The sequence below is a fragment of the Protobothrops mucrosquamatus genome, unplaced genomic scaffold (assembly GCF_001527695.2).
Source record: "Protobothrops mucrosquamatus isolate PMUCROS unplaced genomic scaffold, P.Mucros_1.0 scaffold_278, whole genome shotgun sequence".
Classification (NCBI taxonomy): domain Eukaryota; kingdom Metazoa; phylum Chordata; class Lepidosauria; order Squamata; family Viperidae; genus Protobothrops; species Protobothrops mucrosquamatus.
In genome coordinates this window covers 759,361-786,208 of record NW_015386354.1, presented here as the reverse complement: position 1 = coordinate 786,208, position 26,848 = coordinate 759,361, and the positions used below count along the sequence as shown (strand labels likewise).

Genomic DNA, 26,848 nt, shown 5'->3' with positions numbered 1-26,848 from the left:
ATTAGTTTAAGGGGACACACTACAAGATATTAAAGCATTTAAAAAAGTATTTAACCTTCACTGTCATTAAATAAAAATGAGTGCAAAAGTTAGACCAAATAACTGAAAAGAACAGGTTTGCTAACACCAATGTTTATCATTCAGAATCCAGAATCAGTGCGAATGCCTTCAAAGACAAGTGTCAATTTAAATTATTAAAATCTACCCAATTCCCTTGGTAAGACCCATCAACATTCTATAACAGTGTTTGTTGAAATGAGGAAGACAACGTGGGAAGATACTACCATAAAAGAGTGATAATCCATGGTTAATGGATTGTTTTAAACTGGTTTTTCCAGGAAGCAAAGCTTCATGCCCTATAAGATTACATAATCTTGAAGAATACAAAGAAAAATTCCATGCTTTTTAGGTTAATTTGATGATATAATTTCCAAGTTATAAACTTTAAAATGTGATGTTATATTGTTCACATACTACTCCCACCCCCATCCCCAACTCAGCAAGAAATCACACCAAAATGAGCGCAAAGGAAGTATTTTGCCTGGATTTAAACTCCTCCATAAGAATAGCCCTAATGTTGTAAGCTTCTGAACTGCCTGCTATTCAAAAGCGAATCTGTGTCAACATTCCCATCACCTCCCTGCTCTTGCAAGGCCATCTTCAGAAATGGAAAGGCTGGGGGGGGGGAACAACTCACTTATTCCAAAGCCAACCCTTGAGCTCGTGCTGAAGGGGACACACAGCTGCCCCATCCTGAGCTTGGCTGCTCTCCCCTTTCAGGCTGGCATTGATAATGAGCTGGCTAATTACTAATAACTTCAAGTGGTTCAAAAAGAAGCTGGGCAGGTATGATTCTAAGCACCATCTTTTAGAGAAGGTATACTGATAATCTTTCAAGCCACTTGATTTGTCTTCTAGAATGTTCCACAGCCAAGGTCAGTTCAGTGGCAACCTTACCAAGAGGCATGGCCGTGTACACAAACCTGTTTCTCAGTACTTCTCAAAGCAATACTTCTTTCAGGGGGAAAAACTGGTGATAAGACACAAAAACTCAGAAGTAAAACATGGATCCTGACTAGGAATACCTCAGAGAGTGTATGTGTATGTACAGCTATCCTATGTAATTAAACTTTAATCAATTCAGCATCTTTCAAAAGTACTGAGGAGGCCTTGCAATCTTCTGTGCTGCTTAATGCCATCTCCAAATGCAGGCAGACATTTGAGACAGTACATGTGGATTATAAAAAAAGTACTACGTAACTTGTTTAATGAAAGTTTAAAATATGGATAGAATGCTATAGAGCCTCAAACAAGCAGGGACACCTTTCTAAGGAACAAAGAGAAGTTTGGCCGATTCCTCTTTAAACTATTCCGAAAGACGTGCCAAGAGTTCCATTTAAACACAGTGCTCTGAAAAGATCCAGTTGTGTTTTTTCACATTTACTAGAAGCTTCTCTTAATGAAACTATGGTTCATTTTGACAGTATTTGCCAAAACATTAGAAAGAACTGCATAGATAAGAATATAGAAATAACTGTAAACATCTGTTTTAAGAATCAGAAGAATTCCTACTTTCTGCTGCCTAAATTCTATGCTTTAGGGCACACAGACCTTCATTCCCAAACTTCTGCACTGAGTAGCCATTAAGATTAAAATCTGAGGCCTAGCTTCAGCTTTCCACTCTCAATATTTGCAAATATTTTCAAAAAACATGGTGGGTAGCCATGTATTTGAAAGGCAAGATGTCATATCATTTGTAAACAAATCTGGTCTTCAATCCTTAAGTGTAGTCAAACTGAATGCTGACATTCGTAAGATCAAGCAATCTGAAGGCCAACTCTAGAAATGCAGGCAAAAAGAGACTTCTCCCCTTTGGGTAACAAAGGAAGCAAAGGGAAGAGGGGAGAGGAATTAGGAAGGAGAGAAACACATATTTCATTTAACCCGACAGAGGAATACTTATTCCCTAAAACATTCTTACATTAGAACCGCAAAGGAATGTATAGGAGAAGTTCACAGAGGCTGCTAGTAACAGAGGCCTGTATACGGACTGGAGTAGCACCAATATGTTGTCCTTGAACCACCTGCAGTAACTAACCCCCCAATTACTTCCCACAAACCAGCACAACTTCCTCTGGCTGGCACTGGAGAAAGTGCTGCAGCTCTACAGGGCAAAAGTATAAAGTAGAGCCGAGTCCTTCCGTGGGATCTCCATCAGCACAACCAGGAATCAGATCCAGCATCAGAACGAAGCAGCAACACAGCCCTGCTCCAGCCACAACATATTCAAAGATTACAAATCCATCTTGTCTGCACAAGAGACTTCTAATTGGCGCCAAGCCTCTTCGTATGGTGATGCAAATAAAACAATCTTCTGTATTCAATACTATGACATAATTACATTCTCGAACCTCGTTCCTGCAAAATCTGAAAAAAAAAATCAAGTGAGAAATTAGATTTGACAAAATCTTCCAAGTGGATTTGTATACTAAACATTGTTTATTCTTGTTTCTAAGAAAACTCATGCCTTTGATGCAAAATGCACACCAACACAAAGCCAGCAAACAAACATTTAGCCACAGAGCATACATAATATCTCAGCCATGAAGAGTTTGTGCAATCCCTGCCACCAAGACGCGGGAATACCGCCAACTTACTAGAACTCCTGGAGGTACATCCCCCTCTCAAAACCTGTTTGAAGGTATAAAATCTGCACTTGAAAATATCGTATCTATGAAGCCCGCTTTCAAAAGTTTTTAATTGTTACTATTAAAAAGGTATCCATTCCATTCCTCCATTACTTTTGGATTCTATTATGAGATACATTCCATGCCCGATAACATAAACACGTTTAAATTTTAAAGACTTTCAGAATATCATCACGGTGGGAGCCAAACCGATCTCAGAAGGGTATTATTCCAGGGGCAGGTGCTATAGCATATAGTCCTCGACTTATAACAGCACATTTAGTGACCGTTCAAAGTTACAACAGCACTGAAAAAAATGACTTATGGCCGTTTTTCACACTTACGAATGTTTGCAGCCTCCCCAGGGTCAGGCGATCAAAATTCAGACATTGCCAACTGACTCCTATTTATGACAGTTGCAGTACTGTGATCCCCTTTTGCAACCTTCTGACAAGCAAAGTCCAATGGGAAGCCAGATTCACCCAACAACTGCAGTGATCCACTCAGCAGCTATTGCAAGAAATGTCGTAAAATGGGGCAAAATGCACTAAACAGCTCAATTGCAGTTGTAAGTCGAGGACTCCCTATATATCTTCAGGTAGGTTATGCAGGAGATGAGACAGAATTGTTCAGAGAAGATATGTATGTATGTATGTATGTATGTATGTATGTATGTATGTATGTATTTAATAAATATATTTATTAAATTTTTATGCCACCCATCTGACAGCCTTCTGGACAAGTAACAATCTGCTCAAATTACAAGGAAGCCATTATGGGTCAGACCTCATGATTTCCTTATTGTTACAGCTGCTCAACAATGGGACCGACCCCTCAGAGGTGGCAGACTCCCCTTGGCTGAAGACACTCGCACAGCACCCTGGCCTGACAGTTAGAAAAATAAGGAAAGTTTGAATATCTGTGCATGACAACCTTTGCCACATTTATAGAATATTTTTAGGCTTGATTTTCAAGTTTATTCTACTCTGAAGGAAGTGGGCAAACCTAGAGTCCCTTTTGAAAACTCCAAACCATAGTTTGGACAAAGCTGATTCTCCCAAACAACCCACTGGAGTTACTGAAGGTTCACCAGGAGATGCAAATTCAGCCCCACAAATTACAGAGGTTGCAGATCAGCACTTGCCAGGCTGCATCGTGGCTTCATTAAAGGGCCCGGGTAGCTGCTCCAGTGCTTTTCAAGGAAAAGAAAGATGGGTCGATGAGGCTGTGTGTGGACTATAAGGGGTTAAACTGTCAGCGTGGAGAATATGTACCCCATTTGGCAAAAGGAAAAGGTTTTACCGAATTAGACCTAAGAGAGGCGTATTACCGAGTAAGAATCAAGGAAGGAGACAAGTGGAAAATCGCTTTTAACAGCCCCTTGGGGAGTTTCCAGTTCAATGTTATGCCTTTCGGTCTGCAGAGGGCTCTTGCTGTGTTCATGCAATTGATTAATCAAGTACTGCATGATCACCTGTATAGGGGGGTTTTAGTTTACCTTGACAACATCCTCATCTACACAGAGACCATGGCAGAGCATGTCAAACTAGTATGTGAAGTGCTCAGAAAACTGCTGAGCGCTAAACTTTATGCTAAGCTCTCAAAATGTGACTTCCATCAGACACGCCTGGATTTCCTAGGATATAGGATTTCCAGTGAAGGTGTTGAGATGGATCCAGCTAAAGTGAAAGCTGTACTAGAATGGCAGCCCCCACGGACCCATAAGCAACTCCAGACCTTTTTGGGATTCGCAAATTTCTACCAGCAATTCATCCCCTCCTTTGCCGAGATTGCTTTGCCAATTACTGAACTGTTAAAAATGGGGGGAAACGGGGGGAAACCACGACCCTGCCAGCCACTGCCATGGTCCATAGAATGCCAAACTGCTTTTGAGAACTTAAAGAGACTGTTTGCAGCAGAACCCATTTTCAAACATCCCAATCCTGAGAAACAATTCATCATCCAAGCCGATGCCAGCGATGTGGTTATGGGGGCCGTTCTTTTGCAAAGAAACGAGAATGGAGATTTGCAGCCTTGCGCCTACACATCTAAAAAGTTAACGGACAATGAATGAAGGTAGGCGGTCTGGGAGAAAGAGGCTTTTGCGGTGAAGTGGGCTCTGCTTACTTGACGCCCTGTCCAGACTGCCTTAATACAAAAGCCGTTGAGAGGAGATTGTGAACTCCATCATTCCGCAACCAGAATCAATCTCTCAAGTAACATCAGGGGGGCCATCACAGACAAAGTCAACTGAACCTGATAGCCCGTTAACAAGGAGGCTAAAGGAGGAGTTGAAAACCGATTCCTGGTTCCTGGCAAATAAAACCATACTGACTTGTCGGGACGGGATCAAAACTGTATCTACCAGAAACCCTCAGAGTTCAGGCCCTCCAAGGCAGCCATGATATCAAACAAGCAGGCAACTTTAGATACCTAAAAACGTTACATTTAATTTGACAGCAGTTTTGGGGGCCAGGGCTAAAGAAGGACGTTGAGAATTATGTGAAAAGCTATGCAACTTGTGCAACAATGAAAAAACGTCCAAGTAAGCCCTCTGGATTATTGCAGTGAGTCGCAGACCCTTCCCAATCCTGGGAAGAGATTGCCATGGATTTTATTGTGAAATTACCTGAAAGTAGGGGAAATATGGTAATATGAATTGTGATTGACCTTTTTTCTAAACAAGCTCGTTTCATTGCCTACACCAGTCTTCCCTCTGCTAAGAAATTGGCTAGAATGTTTCTCAAACATATCTACCGACTCCATGGAGCTCCAAAGCGGATTATTTCAGATAGGGGGGTGCAATTCACTGACAAGTTTCTGAAACTTATTGGGTCCATGCAGGGACTTTTCATCCATCTACTAATGGGGCTGCTGAAAAAGCTAACTCTATGGTGGAACAATACATTAGGTGTTATGTTGACTACCAACAGACCACATGGGCTGACCTCCTCCCCTTTGCTGAGGTGGCTTACAATAACACAGTGCATAGCAGCACTGGACTCACTCCTTTTAAAATAGCTACTAGTAGGGAATTCATTCCCATGCCTGAACTCCCTCAGGACCCTCCTGTTTCTCAAACTTTAGATCAATGGATAACTTCTTGGAAGACCATTTGGGACAATGCGAAAGCGGCTCTAACAAAAGCCTCAAAAATTTACAAAAAGCAGGCAGACAAGAGAAGGGCCCTCAGAGGCCATTTCGTGTGGGTGAAAAGGTTTACCTCTCTACAAAATATCTAAGACTCAAGCTGCCTAGTAAAAAATTGGGACCAAAATTCCTTGGACCTTTTCCCATAGTGCGAATTATAAACCCAGTCACCGTGGAATTAAAGCTCCCTCCCCTTTTAGGGAAAGTTCACCCTGTGTTCCACCGCAGCCTATTGAAGCCATACAGAGTCCTTATTGAGACCTCCTCCAAAGCAGCCACCTGGTCCCCTTGTCGTGGAGGGGGAGATTCATTATGAAGTAAAACAAATCCTTGATTCAAGGTTGTACAAGGGAAAGTTACAGTATCTGGTGCAGTGGAAAGGTTACCCACTATCAGAGGCCACCTGGGTAAAAAGTGCTGATGTAAAAGCTGATAGATTAATATGAAAATGTTATGATAAACATCCGAATAAGCCTAGGAATGATTCCTGACTCTCTCCTTTTTTGCCTACAGGATTTCTCTCTTCTGTAGAGGATCTGACTATCAACTTTCAAACGAACTTGGCTGCAGCCATCTTCACTTCGTTTTCAGTTGCCAAAGCAATGGGAGGGGGGGAGATGTATGCTTTTAGTTTAGACATAACAATAACTTTCCTGTGGGAACCAAGGTCAAGCTATCTAAGTTTTGGCGGGCTGGAGTTTCTGTTAGAAAGCAAGCCGAAGTACTTAATTGGGGATTGTGATTTATGACATATTGCAGGAGTGGGAAATTCAACTTGTTACATTTTAACCTTGGGGGGGGGACTTTCAGTCTTGGTTTCACCTTTGTTCGTGCCGATACTATGTAGCCATTAAATGTGTTCTTTGAAGAAATCAATTGCCTCGGAGTTCTTATTTCTACTGGTCTCACCTATTGGAACCATGACATTTAGTCTGCAATCTTAAAATAGCTTGAATTCTTAGCCCCCGTAATCAGTACCTTTGCACAGTTCTTCTGCCTTGCCTGAGTGTTGTGAGTCTGTGCCAGCCACTGGACCCGGCAGCTGGGGAATCAGAGGAGGAGGGGCCTGAAGAGCCATCAGAGTCCTGTACCCAGTGTAGGCAGGCCAAGTCAGCAACGGGGGCCCCGCCCGGACTACTGCAACCCTTGCTGATGCCCAAAAGACCCTGGGGGGCTATGTCCATGGACTTCCTGACGGACTTACCCCCGTCTTCTGGATTCACAATGGTGTTCATTGTGGTGGACATGCTGACCAAGATGGCACATTTCATTCCGTGACGTGGCTTGCCATCAGCCCATGTCACTGGTTGTATGTTCATCCAGCACGTTTCTGGCAAGGGTTGATGAAAGCGTTGGACGTCAAGATCTGCCTCTCGTCCGCGCATCATCCCCAAACTGACGGTGGGACCGAGAAAGTCGTCAGAATCCTCGAGCAATATCTGCGTTGCTATGTAAATTATCATCAGAATTGGGCGGATTATCTTGCGGTAGCTGAGTTCGTGTTCAACAACTCGCAGCATACCTCCATGCAGATGACAACGTTCTTGGCCAATGTAGGGTATCACCCCCAGATTTTGCCTCTTTCGCAGCTAGACTCACTGGTGCCAGCAGCGAACGACTACATGACAGAGTTACAGGCGATCCATCAATTGGTGCGGCGACAATGAGAGAAGGCCAAGGCCGACTACAAAAAGGTTGCTAATAGGTCGAGGTGGGATACGCTTCCAATAACAGTGGGAGATCGGGTATGGCTGTCCACCAAGAACCTACCGTCAACCTGGCCAGACAAGAAGTTAGATCACCGATATCTAGGACCGTTCCCAGTTGAGGCTGTCATCAATCCGGTCGCCTATCGATTAACTCTGCCACAGTCGCTGCGGGTACATCCGGTCTTTCAACGGTCTCTGTTGGTCCCCGAGCAACCGGTGTGTCCACTCCGCAGAGCAGAACCTCCCCCACCAGAACGTGACAGAGAGTACGCTCGTGAGTACGAGGTCGCCAGCATTCGGGACTCCCATTGGCTGAAAGGGCGCTTTCAGTACTTGATCAAGTGGAAGGGCTATGGACCAGAGGAGTTCACCTGGGAGGATGTGACCAACGTTCATGCTCGGGCCTTGGTGACCGCCTTCCATGAACAGTTTCCATCCCGACCGCATCCGGCCCAGCAGACCCGGGGGAAGGGTCCTGCAGTGCGGGATAGTGTTGTGAGTCTGTGCCAGCCACTGGACCTGGCAGCTGAGTCCGGGGAATCAGAGGAGGAGGAGGAGGGGCCTGGAGAGCCATCAAAGTCGGAGGGAAGCTCTGATGAGCTGCAGGACTTAGCATCTGATGAAGAGGCTGGCCCTTCCAATCGTGCTCAGGCTGAGACTCAGATGTGTGGGGAAGCTGAGTCAGACTCTTGAGGACTCACAGCTGGAAGACATTAGAGACGCTTGAAACGCAGACTGGCAACAAGAGCAGAACAGAGAGAGGCAATGAGGCGACTCCAAGGAAGGAGAAGGCATTGAGAAGCCACGCCCTGGGGCTGCATAATAAAAAGGAAAGGTGTGGGCAGTGCTGGTTGCTGAAGGCAACCGTTTGCAAAGGACTCAAGTTTCATGGAATCCTGTTTTATTTGCCTTGCTTGTGAAAGTTCTCCGTTTGAATCCTGTTTTGTTTTCCTTGGACAATTCTCCGTTTGCATCGTGTTTTGTTTGCCTTTGCTTTTGGGATATTTTGCAGGTCTGTACCTAACTAATAAAAGGGGTTTGTTTTCCCTGCATTTCCAGCCTACTTGTTAAAAGAGGGGTTTGTCCTTGTGAATTAACAAGGACTCACATAGGCTGGGACAGAACACTGAGGATGGGAAGCCACCCACTGCTCTGCCCCTCCTAACTAGAGTGGCTGGAATTCCTGATGGCACCCCTCTTGTTGGACCCCTGTGGCAGAGGAGAAGGCCAGAGCATGTGCCATGGGCAGATGCCCGCTCATTCATCTTCTGAAGATTCCTCCATTCTACTTCAGGCCAGTTTGGGCTTAAATGCAAGTGGCAATGTCCAGACATTGAAACTTCGCTAATTAAACAAACATTCCTCCTGCTCCACCCAGCTCTCAACTACCCCCCACACACACACACACAAATGGGAGAAGCCATGGGACACAAACAGAATTCTTCTGTACTTCTTCATCTTCTACTTAGCCTGAAGGGCTCCCTCTCAGGTCAGAATCTGAAACTGCAATGAGGACAACAAGAGTCCCCCCCCCATGTGGGCAGAGGCAATGCTGTTTTCTTACAATGAGTCCCATTAGCACTGAAGTGTAGTAATACAGTGGAATACCATAATATTTCAAGTTGACTGGCACATTTTGATTTCTCCTTCATATTAAGAAAAAGTTCAGAGTTCATTCTGAGCTAACCTGATTGTTTCTCATTCTTGTTTGCTGAGAAAAGGAGGGAGGAGGGGGAAACCATCATATACAGTAGCTGCAAAGTTTTTCTCATTTGTGAAAGACTTCTGGTTCCGTCCCAGAGTCAGGTGCCACCTGGTTAAGGTCAGGTCTTGCTTTCTCAGGACTACAGAGGCCGGGCTGCTTTCATAAAAACCTCCTCCTGGCCTTTAAACCGGGAGCTTCCACACAGAATCTAGCATGGAGGGCTGTGAAAATTGGCCGCCCGTGGGGTATCTCTGCAGTTGTTATTAAGGAGTTCCTTATCAGAGACTTGGGCATCATCTTGCTTGGCATGTATGCTTTTTATGTTAGGCTTTTAAATCTGTTTGCCCGAGTTAATAGTAAAGCTTAAAATTCTTATTCACTGGTGTGTTTGTTGTCTCTGGATCTGAACTGCCTGGGCACCTGATCCCTGCCCTGACACCTGGCAAGCACAAAGCACAGCACTAAGCTTCTGTGCACTTCTCTCCTCTCCTCAAGATGACTCACCTTTGCTTTTTCGCTGGGCTCGCTGGCTGTGCCGTAGGGCGTGTTGTGCAGCTCCTTGGAGACAACGCAGAGGAATTCCGCCTGGTCTTCATTCCCATAATTATAGGATGATCCAATGCTCACTAGCTGAAAGAGGAAAGAGAGGCTTAGGGCTGCTGCCCTGGGTTGCAAAGGGCCCCAAGGCCTCACACCACAAGGCAACAGGGTCGAAAGGCCAACGCTCCACTAGCCAGAGGGGAGGCCTCTTTTTTTATTCCCACTAGCAGAGAGAAAGAGCAGGGCCATCATTTGTGGCCTTATTTTATTCAAGCTGAGGTAAATTTAGTTTCTCCTTGGATCCCCAAGCACAATCTTTATAAAACTGACCTATTCAGACAGACCTATTTCTAGGAACTCTGCAAGACAGGAAGACCCACAGCATGACAAAGCTCTGGAGACACAGCAAGAGGACTTATGTAGACTTGAGACTGAAGCATCCGGCCTCAAAGTAGAAGTCAACAGCATTCGTTTATTTAACAAATAAAACTAAATCTCAAGAAGATAATTTCTTAGAAATCTCTCATTTTGGAGTTTAGTCTTCTAGGAAGGAATTTCGCAGAAACTGACTGCTAGCTTGCTGCAGTTAGAGCAGAAGCCATAAAGCAGAATTTACTTCAAGGTTAAACTTGGGAGAGTAGAGAAAAAAGAGACATTTTCAATGAAAGACCCAGGGCTGACTGTGATTCTGTTTATAAAACAAACTTTGCAGGGTTTGACTCTCAGACTCATTTAATGTACAAAGTACAGCCTACATTTACTCTCGCAACTAATTCCAAAACACCCTATCTTCTCATTAGGCTTGCAGTTAATATACGGCATTTTGTTACATTAAACCTAGTCACAGTCCAGGAGTAAAGAATGAACCTTCATTTAGCCACGATTAACACAGCTCCATTGATCAAATTTACACAGCCTCCCGTTTCACAGATGTGACTCTGGGCATCATACAGTAAAACAGTAATTAATTAACAATAATTAAAACATTCTTCAAAAAATATTGAAACAACCTGGGAATCCCTAGGTCAGTGGTGGCAAACCTATGGCATGCATGCCAAAGGCGGCACTCGGAGCCCTCTCTGTGGGCATGCGTGCCGTTGTCACAGCCCCGCCTCTGCCCACGGTCCCCTCCTCACCAGCAGCGCCCCTGGAGGAGAGTCGCCCCCGGGCGTGGCCTGCACGGAGCAGCGCAGCTAAGGACATAGCCAGGTAGCAGGAACAAGACTCCGCCCTCGCGCCCCATAGCGTGCAGATAATGCTGCGGGGTGTGGGCAGAGGGTGTGGGCAGAGGGTGTGGGCAGAGGGCTGCCTGGGTGATCTGCTGCGGCAGGCCATGGAGGTGGTGCGTAGCCCTGCAGGCGGGGGGGTAGGGGGCGGGCGGGGGCGGAGCAGGCAGGGCAGAAGGTGGAGCGGGGGCGGGTTTTGGGCACTCGGTCTCTAAAAGGTTTGCCATCACTGCCCTAGGTTTATTAAAACAAAAACACCACATTGCCTGGATTCTGCAGTGCCGCATTTTAGGCCCGAGGCCAGCAACCTTCTTCCACCCCAGGGCCAGAGACCATCCATTTAGCTCCCCTGGGAAGGGCAGGCTAGAAAAGCAGCTCCAGGGGTTAAAGCTACTTTGATCGAGATCGGCTCTAAAGCCAGAGCCTTCCAAGTCTGAGGGTGCCTTCCTCCTCCTGCTTCTCCTTCTCACCCTTCAGGGAATTAGGGAGGGGTCGCCACTGCACAGGGACACCATTTCTCCGGTTTGGGGCGTGTTTGTGAGAGACCAGCTAGTTATTGCCCTCTCTCTAAAAGCTGGTGCAATCAGTCTCTTCTGTGTTTTCTTCAAAATAAATTATCCCAATTTAAAAGCAGTAGCAATTGTTCTGAATTTTGAGTCCTAAGCTTAACATCTACGTTTCAAAACTCAACAGTATTACTTACTGGTGTTTCTAATGCTAGAATGACAAGAATCTTTTTCAGTATTATAATAACCCATGTTTCTCATTAATCACTTTGTCTTTATGAAAATCTATAGATGCTGAATTTAAAATTGTGGGTTATGTGTCGAGGTTGTGGCAATTTGACACTGAAAGATGGATGTCTTCTAAAATTTGTCGAGGGCGAACTACCCTTGGAGGCCATAAGCTTTACATCATATATTAATACACAATTATTTTATCCTTCACTGCAAGTATTTCTTTGTGGCTTTCCATTAGGAAGGGACTGCTTGCTCCTGGTAAGATCTGCCAGTATCATATCGGTACAACAGGCCCTGGCTTAACATCCCCATGACTCTCTTGCCGCTGGCAATTATCTGCAACTAACCTAGTCTCGTAAGATGTAAATTAACAATCATTTGAAAGTCTAAGGGTGGCTACTAAGGCTTGTGTCCTGTGCCTGATTTTGTATAGATGCTAACCACAGATTAGCTCAATTCTCCAATCTTAGTTAATTCTCCTCTGGTTTGTGCTGCTATCTAAAACTAGCCTGACCCTAATCAGTTTAACCCTAAAGGGTTTTGTTTTTTGTTTTGTCTTCTAAGCAGCCGGAGTAAGCAAACCATCAATGCTAAGGCTGTATTCACCTTTTGTGTGCCTGTTTACTCTCCTGTAATCTGTTCCTCTCCAATGACTGAAATGCAAGCTTTAATTTCCCCCATGCTAATCATCTCCAAACAGGTGGAGATTCCCAAGGCCGAGGGAGTGGGCAAAAAGAAGTGATGAGATTTACCCCCTTTCCCCTGCTTCCTTGTGAGCTGAATTCCAGAATGTGAACCTTGCCCATGATTACGGCTCACCCAGTTCTTTGCGGTCATATCGTCCTGACACTAAGTATTTAGGGGCAATTTCTTAATAAACCTTTTTAAATATTTATTAAAATTTTCCCATCTCTATTGATGTTCCTGTGAATTCTAAATTAAATACCAACATGCAGATTAATGGAAAAAGCTTGTAAAATAATTGCCATATTCCATCAAATTATCACTTCTGCTCAGAAACATCTAAAACTTGGGCAAAGCCATTTTTTTCATCTTTCAAAGCAACATTAAACCTTGACAAGCAGCCTCATGTGGCCAGTAGTGCTTTTGGAAAAGTATTAACACCCTTGAAAAATATCTGAAGCAGCTGATACAAAATGCAGCCACACGAGCAATCTTGGGCGCCCAAAGAACCGAGTATGTAACAATTTGCTGCACCAGCTCCACTGGGTGCCAGTTTGCTTCTGGATCCATTTCCAGGTGTTGGCTATGTCCTTAAAGGCCTACCTGGCAGGGGGCCAGGCTACTGTATCTCTGGAACCATCTTTAGCCAATTACATTGGCCCATCCCACCCAGGGCGGGAGGGCCTGCTGTGGACCTGTCAGTTAAAGATTTCCGACTGGTGGGGTCCAGGAAGAGATCCTCCTCTGCCAATGGTCCGCCCTGTGGATGAGGCGGGACCCCCTCTCCTTTTGGCGGCCTTTTGGAAAGGTTTGGAAAGAGGGCTCTGCTGTCTTACTTGGGCAGCGCAGAGGAGCAGACGGGGGGGGGAGCTGATTAGCACCAAGAAAGCTTCCCTCCCCAGCTTTCAATTAACTGAACTGTAATCATCCTTGCCTCTTTTTAAATTTTGCATATTAGTTTTTAGTGTTTTAATATTTTATCTGTACACCACCCAGAGTCCCTCTGTGAGGGAGATCAGCGGTTTCAAAATCTGATAACTAAGTAAAATAAATGTAAGAAAATAAATGGATGCCAAGTGTCTCCAAGCCTCCCCCCCCCCCCCGCCAGCTGCTCCACTAACCATCAAGCAGCTGATCCACACAGCAGGGATTCCTCTGGGACCCTGTGCTTTTCAATGTGGCCTTTCTCCTCTACGGGTTGCATCGGTCTGACCTAAACCCTAGTTTGCCAGAGAAAGCACTGGAAATTATCTGTTGATAGAAATGCTCAAATATGTCACGATCTTGAAAAATCTTTTGTATGCTAAAAAAAGAGCTTCAAGAGGTTTATAAAGGAGAAGAAACAAAATTATGCAATAAGGACCTTGGGTTAAACAAAGAAAAATTACTGCCTATTCTGGAACCTCATTTCCTGATCTTCAGCTAACTATAAGTTGGAATGGACATTTCAGCCATTTATTCAAAACATCTCTAAGTGGGGATCCTTCAATTTTGCTACCAGACGATTCCCTTCCTGAATGGACTTGTCTCGTGTATAAAACATCAAAAATAAATTTCTCAATTGGAAAAAAAGCAAATCCCTCAGCAAATCAATTATACCAGAATTTCCAAAATACAATCCCACTCTTGGATAGCTGTGCTAGCCCCTCTCTCCACTGCCATAAATAACTCTTTCCAGATTCCAAAATTGGGCTTAAATACATCCTTCTTCCCATGGCCACAAAAGGGAACCAGTCTTATCCTATAAGCCTCTCATCTGTAATCAGTAGTTTAAACATCAGTTTTTCATATTATAAACTACCTAACTGTAAGCTTTCCAAAAACATCCTGACCTCAAAGCAGGCAAAGTTCAAACCAGGTCATTCAACAATGGACCAATGCATAATGTTACATCCGAGAAATCTTCCCAAAGATTTCTTCTCAAAGGTGCCTTTCATAGGCCTAAAGGCAGTCTCATCTTGTGTGAGAGATTTTGGAGGAAATGGGCCGCATTGATTGATTACTGCTTTCTTAAACTGATAATATCAGGTAAATTATAAAGGAGATCTAACTAAATCTATTTCTATCCTAAATGGGGTGAAACAAGACTGTCCTATTGTTGTCTAATTTGTATATTAAAGACCTTTTTATAAGAATTCAAGAAACATGCTTTGCAGTTATTAAGTATGCATGTCAACAAGTAATAACCACATACCAGCAGCTGTCCAATGACTATATGTTGTATGGTTCTGATTTTACTTTATTGCATTCTGCCATTTTTTATTTCATTCTTTTTTTTTTTTTTTTTTTGATATGCTTGATAGAACTGTGATCTATAGTAATGTTATTCATTGATACAACTGCTTTGGAAGGAAGAGTAGAAGGGTCTTCTTTCCCTTTTATGCCTGGAAGTTGCCTGAATGACCATGAAGGATCCAAAATGCAGTAAAATGAAAGTATTACTGATAGAATCAATGACAATAACAATGATAGGTGAAAGGCAATAATGGAAGGACAGCGCAAGTAGAATGAACTCACTTGAGCGTTCAATCCTGTTTAGGAAAAAAAGTCTTTCCTCTTTGGCCAGACCTTTCAGTTCAAATTAGTTAATAGTAACTTTTAATTAGTTTTATCAGACTTTAAGGTTCTACTTTAAAATAGTAAAAAAAATCATATGGTGTTCTTTGAGTAGAAACACTGGATATAAATTGATGAATGATGAAGACAAGGAAAACACCAGTTCAATCACATTTGTTTGCAGTAGCTAATCTCTAAAAATGAAGGACTGTAAGGAACCACTTCAATCCACATTTTAAGAAAGCAGAACTCTTGGAAACAGTCTCTTCCAACAGGAACCTTTATTAAAAGAAATTGACAGTAGGCATAATAGACAGGATCTGAGGGATTCCCTTATACATCGATGTTTTAAAGTGTCCCTAAGCAAACTCCTCCCCACATTCCTTCCGAGATAATCCACGATCATTCACCAGCTCTTCAGAGTTTATTTTGACAATGGAGAAATAAACCAGATTCCGAAGGTCTGTGTCTTTTCACACACACACCCGTTTCTAGTTTCCCCGGTAAGGAAGAGAAGTTCAGAGGGGCATAGGATAAGAGTCAAATGGTTCCATTGTAATGGTTAGTAGAGGCGAATAAACAAAAGGTGACTTTATAGTGAATGGAGGAAGTGAAAGTAATAAAACCCCTCTGCATGTCCCCCCTCCCCCTTGGGAGTATGGCAGGACCCAGGAAATAGTAATAATTGGTTTTAGATTAGAGGAGATAGATAGAAAGGAAATATAACTGGATCCTGACAAGGACTATCAAAAGAAACCTGAAAAAAGGCAAGGTGATCAGATTTTCCAAATTACTGAGGGGTTATGAAAAGAAAAGGAAAGAAACACAGAGATCTAGCTAGAATACAGTACATACTGCAAGTCAGGAAAGTGACCACTGGTTTCAAGAGATCACCAGACTTATAAAAGAGAACAGGATACTCTTTTAAAAAAGAAAACTGTTCAGAAACGAAACATAAACTTGCAGAAAAGGAAGAGGAAACAAAAAGATCCCCCCCAAAAGGAGCAGCAACATTACAATTCGAAGATAAAGTTTTCTTAAGAGGCATCATAAACAGGAGGGCCCCCCAGCTATGTACAAAAGCAAGGGGTGGCATGCACAGAAGGTGGGCTCCTTCCAAAAATGAACCAGAGGTGAAGGGAGTTAGAGAAAAGCCAGAGATCACCCACTTCATGGATTGTCTCCAACAAAAATTCACCGATTGGTCTAGTTAAGGCACCTCTACTTGACTTCCGTCTCTGCCTCCCTCTCAAGATAGGAATAAAAGCAACGGCCTTCCTTCAAAGATAGATGTTTGGGTGACTGAAAGAGCAGATGTGAGCTCTCTGCCACTGAAGCACATTAAAGTAACTGACATATTAATTTCAGATTATTACTTACTAATTTGGCATTACTTAATAGCACGGATGTTACTTTTGATAGGATGCTGCTACTACTAATCTGTATTTGCTATTGATAATAATATACAATAGAATGGAATGGAATCTGGAAGAGACCTTAGAGGTTTTCTAGTCCAGCCCCCTGCTCAAGCAGGAGAATCTATACCGTCTCAGCTGTAGTACAGGCAGTCCTCAACTTATGACCAAAACTGAGCCCAAAATTTCTGTGGCTAAGGTAGACAGTTGTTAATTGAGTTTTGCTCCATTTTACGACCTTTCCTGCCACAGTTGTTAAATGAACCACCGCAATTGTCAAGTTAGTAACATGGCTGTTAAGGGAATCTGTCCTCCCCATTGAAGGTCGCAAAAGGGATCACATGATCCCAAGACATTGCAATTGTCATAAACAGGAGTCAGTCGCCAGGCGCCTGAATTTTGTTCATGTGGCCCTGGGGAGATGCTGCAGTGGTCGTAAGCATGAAAAACAGTCCCCTTTCTCGGTGGCGTTGTAACTATGAACGGTCCCTGAACAACCTGCTCCAAGTCGAGGGCTGCCTGTATGATACTGTTGTACCTTACACCAATGTGAAAAAATCTCTCCCTCCCCTCCCTCTCCACTGCGCCTCCTGCAGTTGCAAGGAAGTGAAATCTCATTACGTTACCTGTTCAAATTTCCAGCCATCAGACATGGTGGAGACCATCTGGGTCAACTCCTCTTCCTGGCACTGGAGCACCCTGTAAACATGCTTGACTGGCACCTGTGGCAGAGAACAAGGCAGGTGGAACCAATGCGGGAAACTAGCAGCCCATCAAAATGCTCAAAAGGAGCTCCCCTGAATCCCGCTGCCCCCCCAGGTCACGGGTACAGCTCCCCCCTTGGTGGGACCGGCCTCACAGACTGTCAAAGTGACATCAACAAGAGAGAGGAAACGCTGCTGGAGCTGGGAAAGGCCACGTTCCTCCTCCACACTGGAAGTCTCGTATACTGAATCAGCCCCAAACCAAGCACCACTTACTCAGAAATCAAAGAGGGTCCCACCTGTGAGATTTTACTGTCTCTTTCTCTTATCCTGTCCTTCACCAGTTTAATTAAGGATGTGATGTTATAGAATTCAGCTTCTTCAAGCACACCTTGAAAAGGAAACCAAGTTACAAAAGACAAAACTTAATTCTGATGGGAAACAATGTTTGTCACTGCCATCCCTAAGAGGCAACATGAGCCCAGGCCACAAACTGCTGCTACCCCTCTCCCCACTTCCAAGAGCAGCTGTGGAACACGAGGACGACAGAGCCCAAACAGGTGAGAAGGGCAACCATCTGCGGGACACCCCGTGCCTCTCCATTTCTTCAAATATATTACTATTAGAAATATTCCAGCTGAAGGAAAGGGACTTTGAAGAGGCGGGGAGAGCATATTTGGAGGTCTGGCCAGCCTTGCAAAGTGAGACTTGGGTCTGCTTGTATAAATCTACTTCTTCTTTATTCCTACTTTTCATTGTTTGGAAGAACTGTTATTTTACAACAATTAAATGCCAGGACCTATTTATTTTTCAAAATTTCAAGCCCAGGAAACTCTAAAAGAGGTGCCAAAACCAGCCAGCCTGTGCAAATAATCATGCAAGTGCTTTCCAAATGAAGCAATTTGAAAACTAATTTTTGGAGCAAATGAATTTCAGAACAGTTTTTCTGAATTGTAAAACATACCTTCCTCTGCAAGGTCTTTATTGATAACCAGTTTCCCATGTCGTAGATAGTTCAGTACCGGTCCAAAGTAGGTTGGATCTCTGTCTATTAAATAGGCACCTGTTTCATCCTAATTAAAAAGATATTTTATTTGGTATACATCCCAATTTTCCAGCAATCAGTTATGTAAGCAGCTTTTTAAGTTTTAACAATAAAGCAAATAATATTATTTAGTTCACTGTGGTCTTTGTGGGGAGGTCAAGCTTATTGGTTTGACATCCTCAAGGCAATTTATTAGGTTATGATTTTCAAGAGGATTTGCCAGCTGTGGGCTATGCGACAAAGGCAAGCAAGAGGGGAGAGAAGCTTCATTCAAAAACTGAACTGTTAAACAAATCAGAATTTTTTTAAATTAAAAGATCGGTGTCCCTATGCTTACCTGAAAGGAACAAAACTTAAATACAGAACTCAGATGTAATTGTAATATTCTCCCAATTTATTAACAAACATTAGTTTTATTTATTTGAAAAATTCATGTAGCTATCACAGAAAAAAAAAACCCCACAGACTGTCAGGTCTTCACCTGACAGTCTGTGGGTTGTTTTTTTTTTCTGTGATAGCCACATGAATTTTTCAAATAAATAAATAAAACTAATGTTTGTTAATAAATTGGGAGAATATTGGGAAAAAATGGAGGCATCTTCGGGTTGGCGCAGCACTGGCATCCTGCCATCAAAGGTCTGGGGGAGGAGGCACGAGGGGGGGACGACAAATGGGCAATAAACCTGTATGCATTTTTGTGGGGGAATTCAGAGGGGGATAACAGCTGAAGAAAAGCAGATCACTGTGGGACTGGTTTGTGCCAGCCATTTGCCCTGAGTGTGGAAAGTTACCAGCCCAGACAACTCACAGTTCCCAAAACATTCAGGTGGAACCGCATTGATTGCATTTTGACTGGTCATGGGGAGGAGTATGGGACGGAAGGAAATAGTTTTGTCTTGTTGTGCAGGAAACTCAGATTCCACCTGACTTTACTGCAACCAGTAAAATCTCTTAGTAAAATTACCTTTCACCTCAATCAAATGGAGTCGAGAGTTTTACTTTCCTAGGGGATCAGACTGGGGCAGGTCTGACATTAGGTGGGATCTGCAATTGTGGTCAACCCGGAGATGACATCACCTCTACCGTGGAGACCGTGCACACCATGTCGGCTCAAGGGAGCGATCAGAAAGAGATTGAATGCTGGGGAGAAGCTTCATACAGGTCTCCTCTGGGACTGGATCTCTCTGAGGGAGAGGCGGGAAGCTGCAGCAACCTGCCAAGACCCAGGTGGTCCCTGAGTGTTCGGAGGAAGGAAGATTGGGAAGAGCAATGCATGGGGGTGACTAGCACCCGTGGAAACCATGGCAACCATCAACGAGAACCACGAGTAGATCTGGAAGAACTGGGGCAGAAGAGGAGGTGAGCAGAGAGCATGGTCAAGCCGACTGGATGATGGAGCAAGCCACAAGGTTCATGCAGGGGGCTTCTGAGAACCTCAAGGCATGCAAAGCCCTCGCCCGAGTCGCACAACCCAATAACCAGCCACCTCCAGCCACAGCGACCCACAGTACCGCAGTCAGTTCCAAGGCAGTGATGTCCCCAGTGGCCCCAGCACCTGGGGTAGCAGCTCAACTCGCCGCCCCCCCCACCAGAGGTGTTAGTACCAGCGAGGACGAGGAGCCGTAAGACCCCACCGCTGGGCGTTAAAATGGGGATTCCCAGCAATTGGGGCTCTTCTTAGCCCAGGTTTGGACCTATATGCAGGAGTATGGTCTGGAGATAACTACAGAAGGCGGCAAAGTGAGATGTGTCACCATGGCTCTGGAAGGGGCTGCAGCGCAGTGGATGGTCATCCTCCACAACAATGATACCCCGGAGCTGAGAAATGTCAACCAAATGGAGTTGAGGGTTTTTCTTCCCTAAGGGACCAGACTGGGGCAGGTCTGACACAGACAATAAAAACAAAAAATGTAACTTAGGGACTGGGTCCGTAAGTACCTTTTGGGGTGCCTGTCATAACTTCAAACAGTTGCTAAGTGACCTGTCATAAATCTAGGACTACCTGTAATGACGACTTTTCAGCACCTGTCTGAAGTTACAACATGCTGAAAGAAATAGGTCTGTAGCCAATCTGCAACTTTCCCAACCTTGCTCAATCATGCGATCGCCATTAGTCAGTCAGTGGGCATCGTCCTGTGCCTGACCTGTTTTTTCCTCTCTCCCACTTGCGGAAGGGATTGCAAGAAAGCTGCAAGCTATTTGCTCTTCTACACATCAAAAGCAATGCAAACACACGAGAGCAAAGATTTCAAGAGAGCACTGCAAACTTTTTGTGTACCTGCAGCAACCAGCCACAGCCCACCGGCATCACTTTCGATGTGTGCGATAGTAAGCTGGCCCTTGAGGCTTCCAAAGGATTAAGTGAGGATTGCCTGCACTCAGTTACCATTCTCATTCATTCCCAGATTTCTGAATGACCATCATTTTTCCTATACACCTGTGTCTCTTACTATTATTAATGACAGAATAGGAAGGATTCACTAAACCAGGGGTGGCAAACTGCCAGCCTGCAGGCCGGTTTCGTCATTCCGAAGCCACACCCACCCCATTGCCGGCAATACAAAAAGAGTCGCGATACGTTGCGACACGTCACGTGACGTGGCAAGTTTGACACCCGTGCACTAAACTATCTCTGCCAGATTTCAAGCCTTTCTCTGAAGACCAAAAGAGAACTCAGATGCAGCTTTTTCCATCAGGCAGAAGTTTGATGCCTCCCTGTAGTTGCAACCCAGGGGCTCTGGCCCTGCCCTTTGGGGCATCAGGGAAGAAAACAATATTGCCTTCTCTGTGACAATCCTCCAGACATTTGAAGACTTCTCATTCATCCTTTCTGTGGGGCAAACACATCCAGATCTGTCAAGGTTCCTGGTGGGATATGTTTTCCAGATGTTCTACCACTTTGGTAAACCCAGAGACCTGACACTAAGATCTAACCAAATTCAACCCTTTATTTGCTTACTCCTAATGGAGAAAACCTTGCCAACTAAAGTTATAACCTTCTAATCTTCTAGGATTCTTCTTCCCCCCTCCCCATCCAGCTTGGGATGACATTGTCTCTGAATCCTTTTTCTGGGAAGGCTCTGAGATGGCAGCTGAACTTGTTCCAATTTGTCATTGTTTTTGAGCTTTGATACCCCAAAACTGGACAGTGTTCCAAGTGCATTCTAATCAGGGTAGAACAGAATGGAACAATTTCCATGGTCGGGACTATGTGGTTCTCCTAACATCCACTAGGAGAGCATTTCCCTTTTTAGCAGCTACCCTGCATTGCTGATTCATGTTTGAATGGTGGTTGGTGCAGACAACCATATTCAGTTCACACGTATTACTATCAAGCCAGCTGCCCCCATCCTAGACTTGTGCCTTTTACTTTTCTAACCAGATAATTGTACATGTAACTTGATAGTCTCTTTCAAGGCTTGCCAAGGATAGATGTCAAGCTCTGACAGATCTGTAGTTTCCTATATCCTTTTCTTTTTTTTGAAAATGGGATGATATTTCATAGAGTCAAAGGGTGGGAAGGGACATTGGTGGCTTCCAACCCCCAGTTCAGGTCAGAAAACTGGCTGTCCAAACTTTGCTTTTACACCCCCAGTGATGGGGACTGCTCTCCACCCCCACCCCTGGATATAGACTGTCCTATTGTTTAATATGTAACAGGAAAGTCCTCCTTATTTTGAAATCTTTGTATGCGTCCTATTCTCAGACACCATGGAAAATAAATCCATATCCTCTTCCTTCAAGAACTGAGGCTGCTGATTTGTTTCATTTAAGCCTTCTCTTCTTTAGGCTAAATATACTCAGTGCCTTTAAATTTTTTCATCAGATTCAACCTTCAAGCCTCCCTTCATTTTCACTGCTCTGCTCAGCGTTTTTCCCAGTTCCTCAGCATCTTTCCTGAATTACGGCAACTAGAACTGGATGCAATATTCCAGTACAACACAGAACAGAACTATCACTTCCTATATCTCCTCACTATGCCTCGGTCGACGTGGCCCAAGAATACATTAGTCCTTTAGGCAACTGTAGCACATTGCTTGCTCATGCTTAATTTACAGTCCACCAGAATACTGAGATTCTTTCAGAATACTACTGCCAGTAACGATCAATCTGATTTTTCCTATTTAAGGACAGAAGCTTACATGCCCTGCAAAGAACTGCATTTTGTTGGGGAGGACTCAAGTATATCAAGAGTCTTTTGAACCTTGAGCCTGACTTCTAACTAAGGAGTTAACAATCCTCCCCAACGTTGTGTTGCCAGAAAACTTGATCAGCTTCTATCTCATCTAAATAATTCATTAAAAAGATGAAGAACAAACAGGGCCAGGATGGAACCCTGAAATCCCCCACTGAATATATTCCTCATAATAAATACCGCCAGGAACATCAACTCTAATACACACATCTTGCTGGTGACACAAAGATGTATCATAGAGTTGACATTGTGAAGGCAAACAAAATTCTGAGATGCATCAACTAGAAGGATCATCAGCAGGAAAAAGCAGGTCCTAACCCCACAATATCTTTAGTCAGACCCCATTTGGAGACTCCAGTTAAAAAAAGATGTGAGATTGAGCAAGTCCAGAGATGGGCAACAAAAGCAGTGCAAGCTCCGAGGGACAAGACGCATCAGGAGAGATTGGAGGAACTGAATATGTACAGTCTGGAGGACAGAAGGGACATGACTGATACCTGGAAATATATGAAAGGGGTGAATAACGTTCTAGCATGTTCCAGTATTTTCAATATATGAGTACTTAAGAGACAGGTATGAGGGAGTTTAAGATCTGATACACCATTTATAATAAGAAAAAATCATCCTCCCTCAATAGGTAAATGAAGTGAGATATGTTTTCTCAAGCAGTATTTCTCATGATGTTACTAATTTTTCTGCACTGCTAACCATTAGTAAAATCAGGAAAAGCATAGGACCTGTTAAGCCAGGTCAGGTTCCCACCTGAATGCCATCAGAAAAAAGGTAAAACATGGGAAAGAGAGAAGAAGAATATTCCACAGTCAGGTGCATCAACAGAGAAGGCTAAAGTGGCCCATCGACTAGAGGAGATGGCAAGGTGGTGACAGCAGGGAAGACCGAACTGCTTAATTTCTACCATGCACCTGTCTTTTCCATAAGGGAAAAGTGACCTGTAAAAAGCTACAGCAAGGGGAGCAGAAGAGAAACACAGCTTAAAATAGGCAAGTGACTGGTGAAAGAGCACCTAGTTGCTTTGAATGAGTTCAAGTATCCTGAACCAGATGGATTGTATCTCAGGATGTTAAAAGAATTGGTAGATGTTATCTCTGAGCAACTGAAATTTTAAGAAATTCTGGAGTGCAGGGAAAGCATCAGAAAACTGGAGAAGAGTCAACATTGTTCCAATATTTTTTAGAAAGGGTAAAAGTTGACCCAGGAACTACAGACTAATCAGCTTGACCACAATACATGAGAATTCCTCGAAATGATAATCAAGCAGTGCGTTTGCAAGGCTTTAGAAACAAAACAGGGTGATTACCAAAAGCCAGCATAGATTAAAAACAAGCCATGTTTTTAATATCTCTGATTCCTATTAGCCTTGGGAATTAATATTACCCTATCAGGAAAGTTTCAATAAATGGCACTTTGACAATGACCCTAGATTATGACCCAAGGGAATGGTGTGGATGTACTTTACTTAGATTTTAGTAAGGCATTTGATAAAGTAGACCATAGCCTCCTTCTTGATAAACTGGAACAATGTGCGGGATGGACTGCAGCTAGTTGAGCTGGGAAGAGTGCTCAATCAATCAATTCAATTCAATTTATTGCAACTGTAAACCAGTACTGATCATAAAATAAAATTTAAGACAGAATTAAAATAAGAATAGAATAGAATAGAATCTGGAAGGGACCTTGGAGGTCTTCTAATCCAGCCCCCCCACACTCAAGCAGGAGAACCCATACCATTTTAGACAGTGCTAACATCTATAAGTGAGATCCAGGATACATCCTATATTAAATATGTAAACATTACAACTATATTAAATATAACATCTAAAATTACAACAAACTAATATTAGCAATAGCAATAGGACTCAAAACCTATATACTGCTTCACAGTGCTTTACAGCCCTTTCTAAGTGGTTTACAGAGCCAGCCTGTTACCCCTAACAATCTGAGTCTTCGTTTTACCTTGGAAGGATGTAAAGCTGAGTCAACCTTGAGCTGGTCAGGATCAAACTCCTGACTGTGAGCTGAATTAGCCTGCAATACTATATTCTAACCACTGCACCACCAGGGCTACCTAAATACCTAAAACTATTAGTATTAACAGGGTAACATATCTAAAATTTAAATGAATTATACTGGTATTTACAAAGAATGCATTGAAGGACATTGGCTCATCAGGGTCCGACAAATCTGTACTGCTGCACAAAACATATCTACATGTGCTGTAACAAGGTATCCCTTGTTACAGCACATGAGCAGCATTTGGACATAGGTTGAATCTGGTCAATAAAATATCTAAGTACGAATCTGGTTCGGAGCAACAAAGAATATGTTCAGAAGTTTCCACCTATCCAGAATCACAGGAATAAAACCTTTCAGTCAATGGTCCTTTTTTATATCTACCATCCAATGCTGCAGAGGGAAGAGCATGGCATTGGGCAAGAGAGAAAGCTTTCCAACGGCTGTGAATGGTAGCTGGCAACAGTGACCAATTTAGCTGTTATGTACTGGGGAGAGGCAGGCTAGATCTGCTTGCTTCTTTGTATCCTTTATCTTCTGCTTTAGGCTGTTTTTCTCCTGATTACATTCCATCTTAAGAACTGAGGAAGGAGAGGAGAGGAAGAGAGACAGAACTGAGGAAGGAGAGGAGAGGAAGAGAGACAGAACTGAGGAAGGAGAGGAGCCTAGATTTAAAAGATTAGATCAACAGCCTTGTGTGGACTGGAAATTGTCCTGAAGAATTCGGGATGCTGAGCCCCAAGGACAGCAGCGGAGCTTTAACCAAAGGTTTATGGAAGGCAGGCCACTCTTGGCTCCACTTTTGCTACGCCTGTCTCCCGTCCTACACCTGCAACGGAGGCACCGCACGGTACCGTATCTGGAGAGCCGCTCTGATGGATTCGCGTCGCAGCCTCTCCAGAGGGGAGACCCGAGGCCGGCGCCCCCCCCCCTCCAGCCACGGGAAGGGGGAAGCGCCCCTGAGCCGGACGGGGGCCCCACCTTGTCGGAGTCGAGGTCCGGGTCGGCCTGGCAGAGGCGGAAGAGGAAGCTCCGGGGGTCCCTGCAGAGGGTCTGCCGGGTGGTGAGGAAGCAGGTGCCGCCCACGTTCAGGCGGACCCACTTCCCGGGCAGCGCCGCGGGAGGCCCCCCGCTCGACGGGGCGGCGGCCCTGGAAGGGCTGCAGCGGCGGAAGGGCGCCGCGGGAGGCCGGCCCAGGCTCAGCCCGCCCGCCGGCGTCGCCGGGAGCTCGCAGGGAGCGTCCGTCGCCATCCTGGCCCGGCGCCGGAAGGTCCCCCCGCGAAAGGCGTCCCCGCCGAGCCAGCCGCGCCGCCGGCAGCCGCGAGCGCGCGTGCGCAGGGCCCCGACGGAGGAAGGGGCGGGGCGGGCGCTCTCCTCGCTTCCAATCCCGCTGGAGAGGCGGGTCTTCCGGCCGCCGTGTCCCGCCCTCTGGACGCCCTCGGCCGAAAGCAGCGGCGGGCGAAGGAGGCGCGAGGGGTTCTCGGGGATCTCGGCCCCCGCCGCTCCCCCCGCCCCGGAACAGCACCCGGCACCGTCGTGACGGCGGCTCCTTAAAGCCTCGGAGCTGCTCTTGGGGAGGCCTCGGCTTTTGCGGGCCCTCCGCTCTAAGGGCCTGCCATTTATAGGGGGCCACGACGGCCCGTCTGGGCTCAAGCCGGTCGGCGGCCGCGATCCCGCTTCCCGACGCGGCGCCGAGTCTCAGATCAGAAGGCCTCTGAACGCGCGTGGCCATCGCCATGGACAAAACCATGAAAATCATAAATGGACGTGTTACTGTTGACCAGCGTCTTTCCTAGAACCGGACATGCTATTCTAGATGCTGTCTGGAGAGTACATAATAGGAACGGTTAGTTTCCTCATTGTGAGATTCAACTTCTGAGCCGTCATACTCAATTTTTTTTTGCATGGACTGCTGCCTAGTAGGTGTCCCTGATCTTATATCTTTTTGTTTTTCACACTCAAATGCAATTGATCAATTACGTTCTATCATGATGATTCATAGCAGCCATATAGATATACCTGCAAATTATTGTTGATGTTAAACAAGGAGAGGCAAGAAAGACAAGCCCCAGGGCACCCCACGCAGTAGAGACTGCTGGCCAGGCCTCTCCCCCGTCATCATCACCCATTGGAACCAGCCCTGGAGGAAGGAAAACTAACTAGCAGAACATAGTACCAACAATCCCCAACTCCTGGAATTGGCTCAGAAGCATGACATAATTGATGAAAAATGAGATTGGTTTTAAAACTGAGAAAGAAACATTAATTTAATTTAATTTAATTTAATAATTTAATTTATATACCGCCCTTCTCCCGTAGGACTCAGGGCGGTGCACAGCATATTAAAACAGACAAACAAAATACATCAAAGAACAAAAAACCCCCATAAAACCAAATTAAAAGCCAAATATTAGAAGCTGTGTGTCAATTAAAATTTTCTTAAAATCATCCCTACCTAAAA

General features: G+C 44.6%; 1 protein-coding gene across 1 annotated transcript; it reads right to left on the bottom strand.

Moving 5' to 3' along the window:
• Window positions 1-25,638, bottom strand: KCTD5 (potassium channel tetramerization domain containing 5). Its single transcript, XM_015831739.1, has 6 exons — window positions 25,369-25,638; window positions 18,081-18,189; window positions 17,416-17,507; window positions 17,039-17,134; window positions 9,756-9,881; window positions 1-2,427 (listed from the first exon to the last, which is right to left on the bottom strand). Exons 1-6 carry the CDS (start codon window positions 25,636-25,638, stop codon window positions 2,398-2,400), a joined length of 723 nt encoding a protein of 240 aa, XP_015687225.1. The 3' UTR covers window positions 1-2,397.
• Between the last annotated feature and the right edge of the window lie 1,210 nt (window positions 25,639-26,848).

Coding starts and splice junctions, on each gene's coding strand:
- KCTD5 (XM_015831739.1), bottom strand. CDS start 25,638: ATGGCGACGGACGCTCCCTGCGAGCTCCCGGCGACGCCGGCGGGCGGG. Junction 17,508..18,080: donor TAAAGACCTTGCAGAGGAAG/GTATGTTTTACA, acceptor TTCCTTTTCAAG/GTGTGCTTGAAGAAGCTGAA. Junction 9,882..17,038: donor ATGGCTGGAAATTTGAACAG/GTAACGTAATGA, acceptor TTCCTCTTTCAG/CTAGTGAGCATTGGATCATC.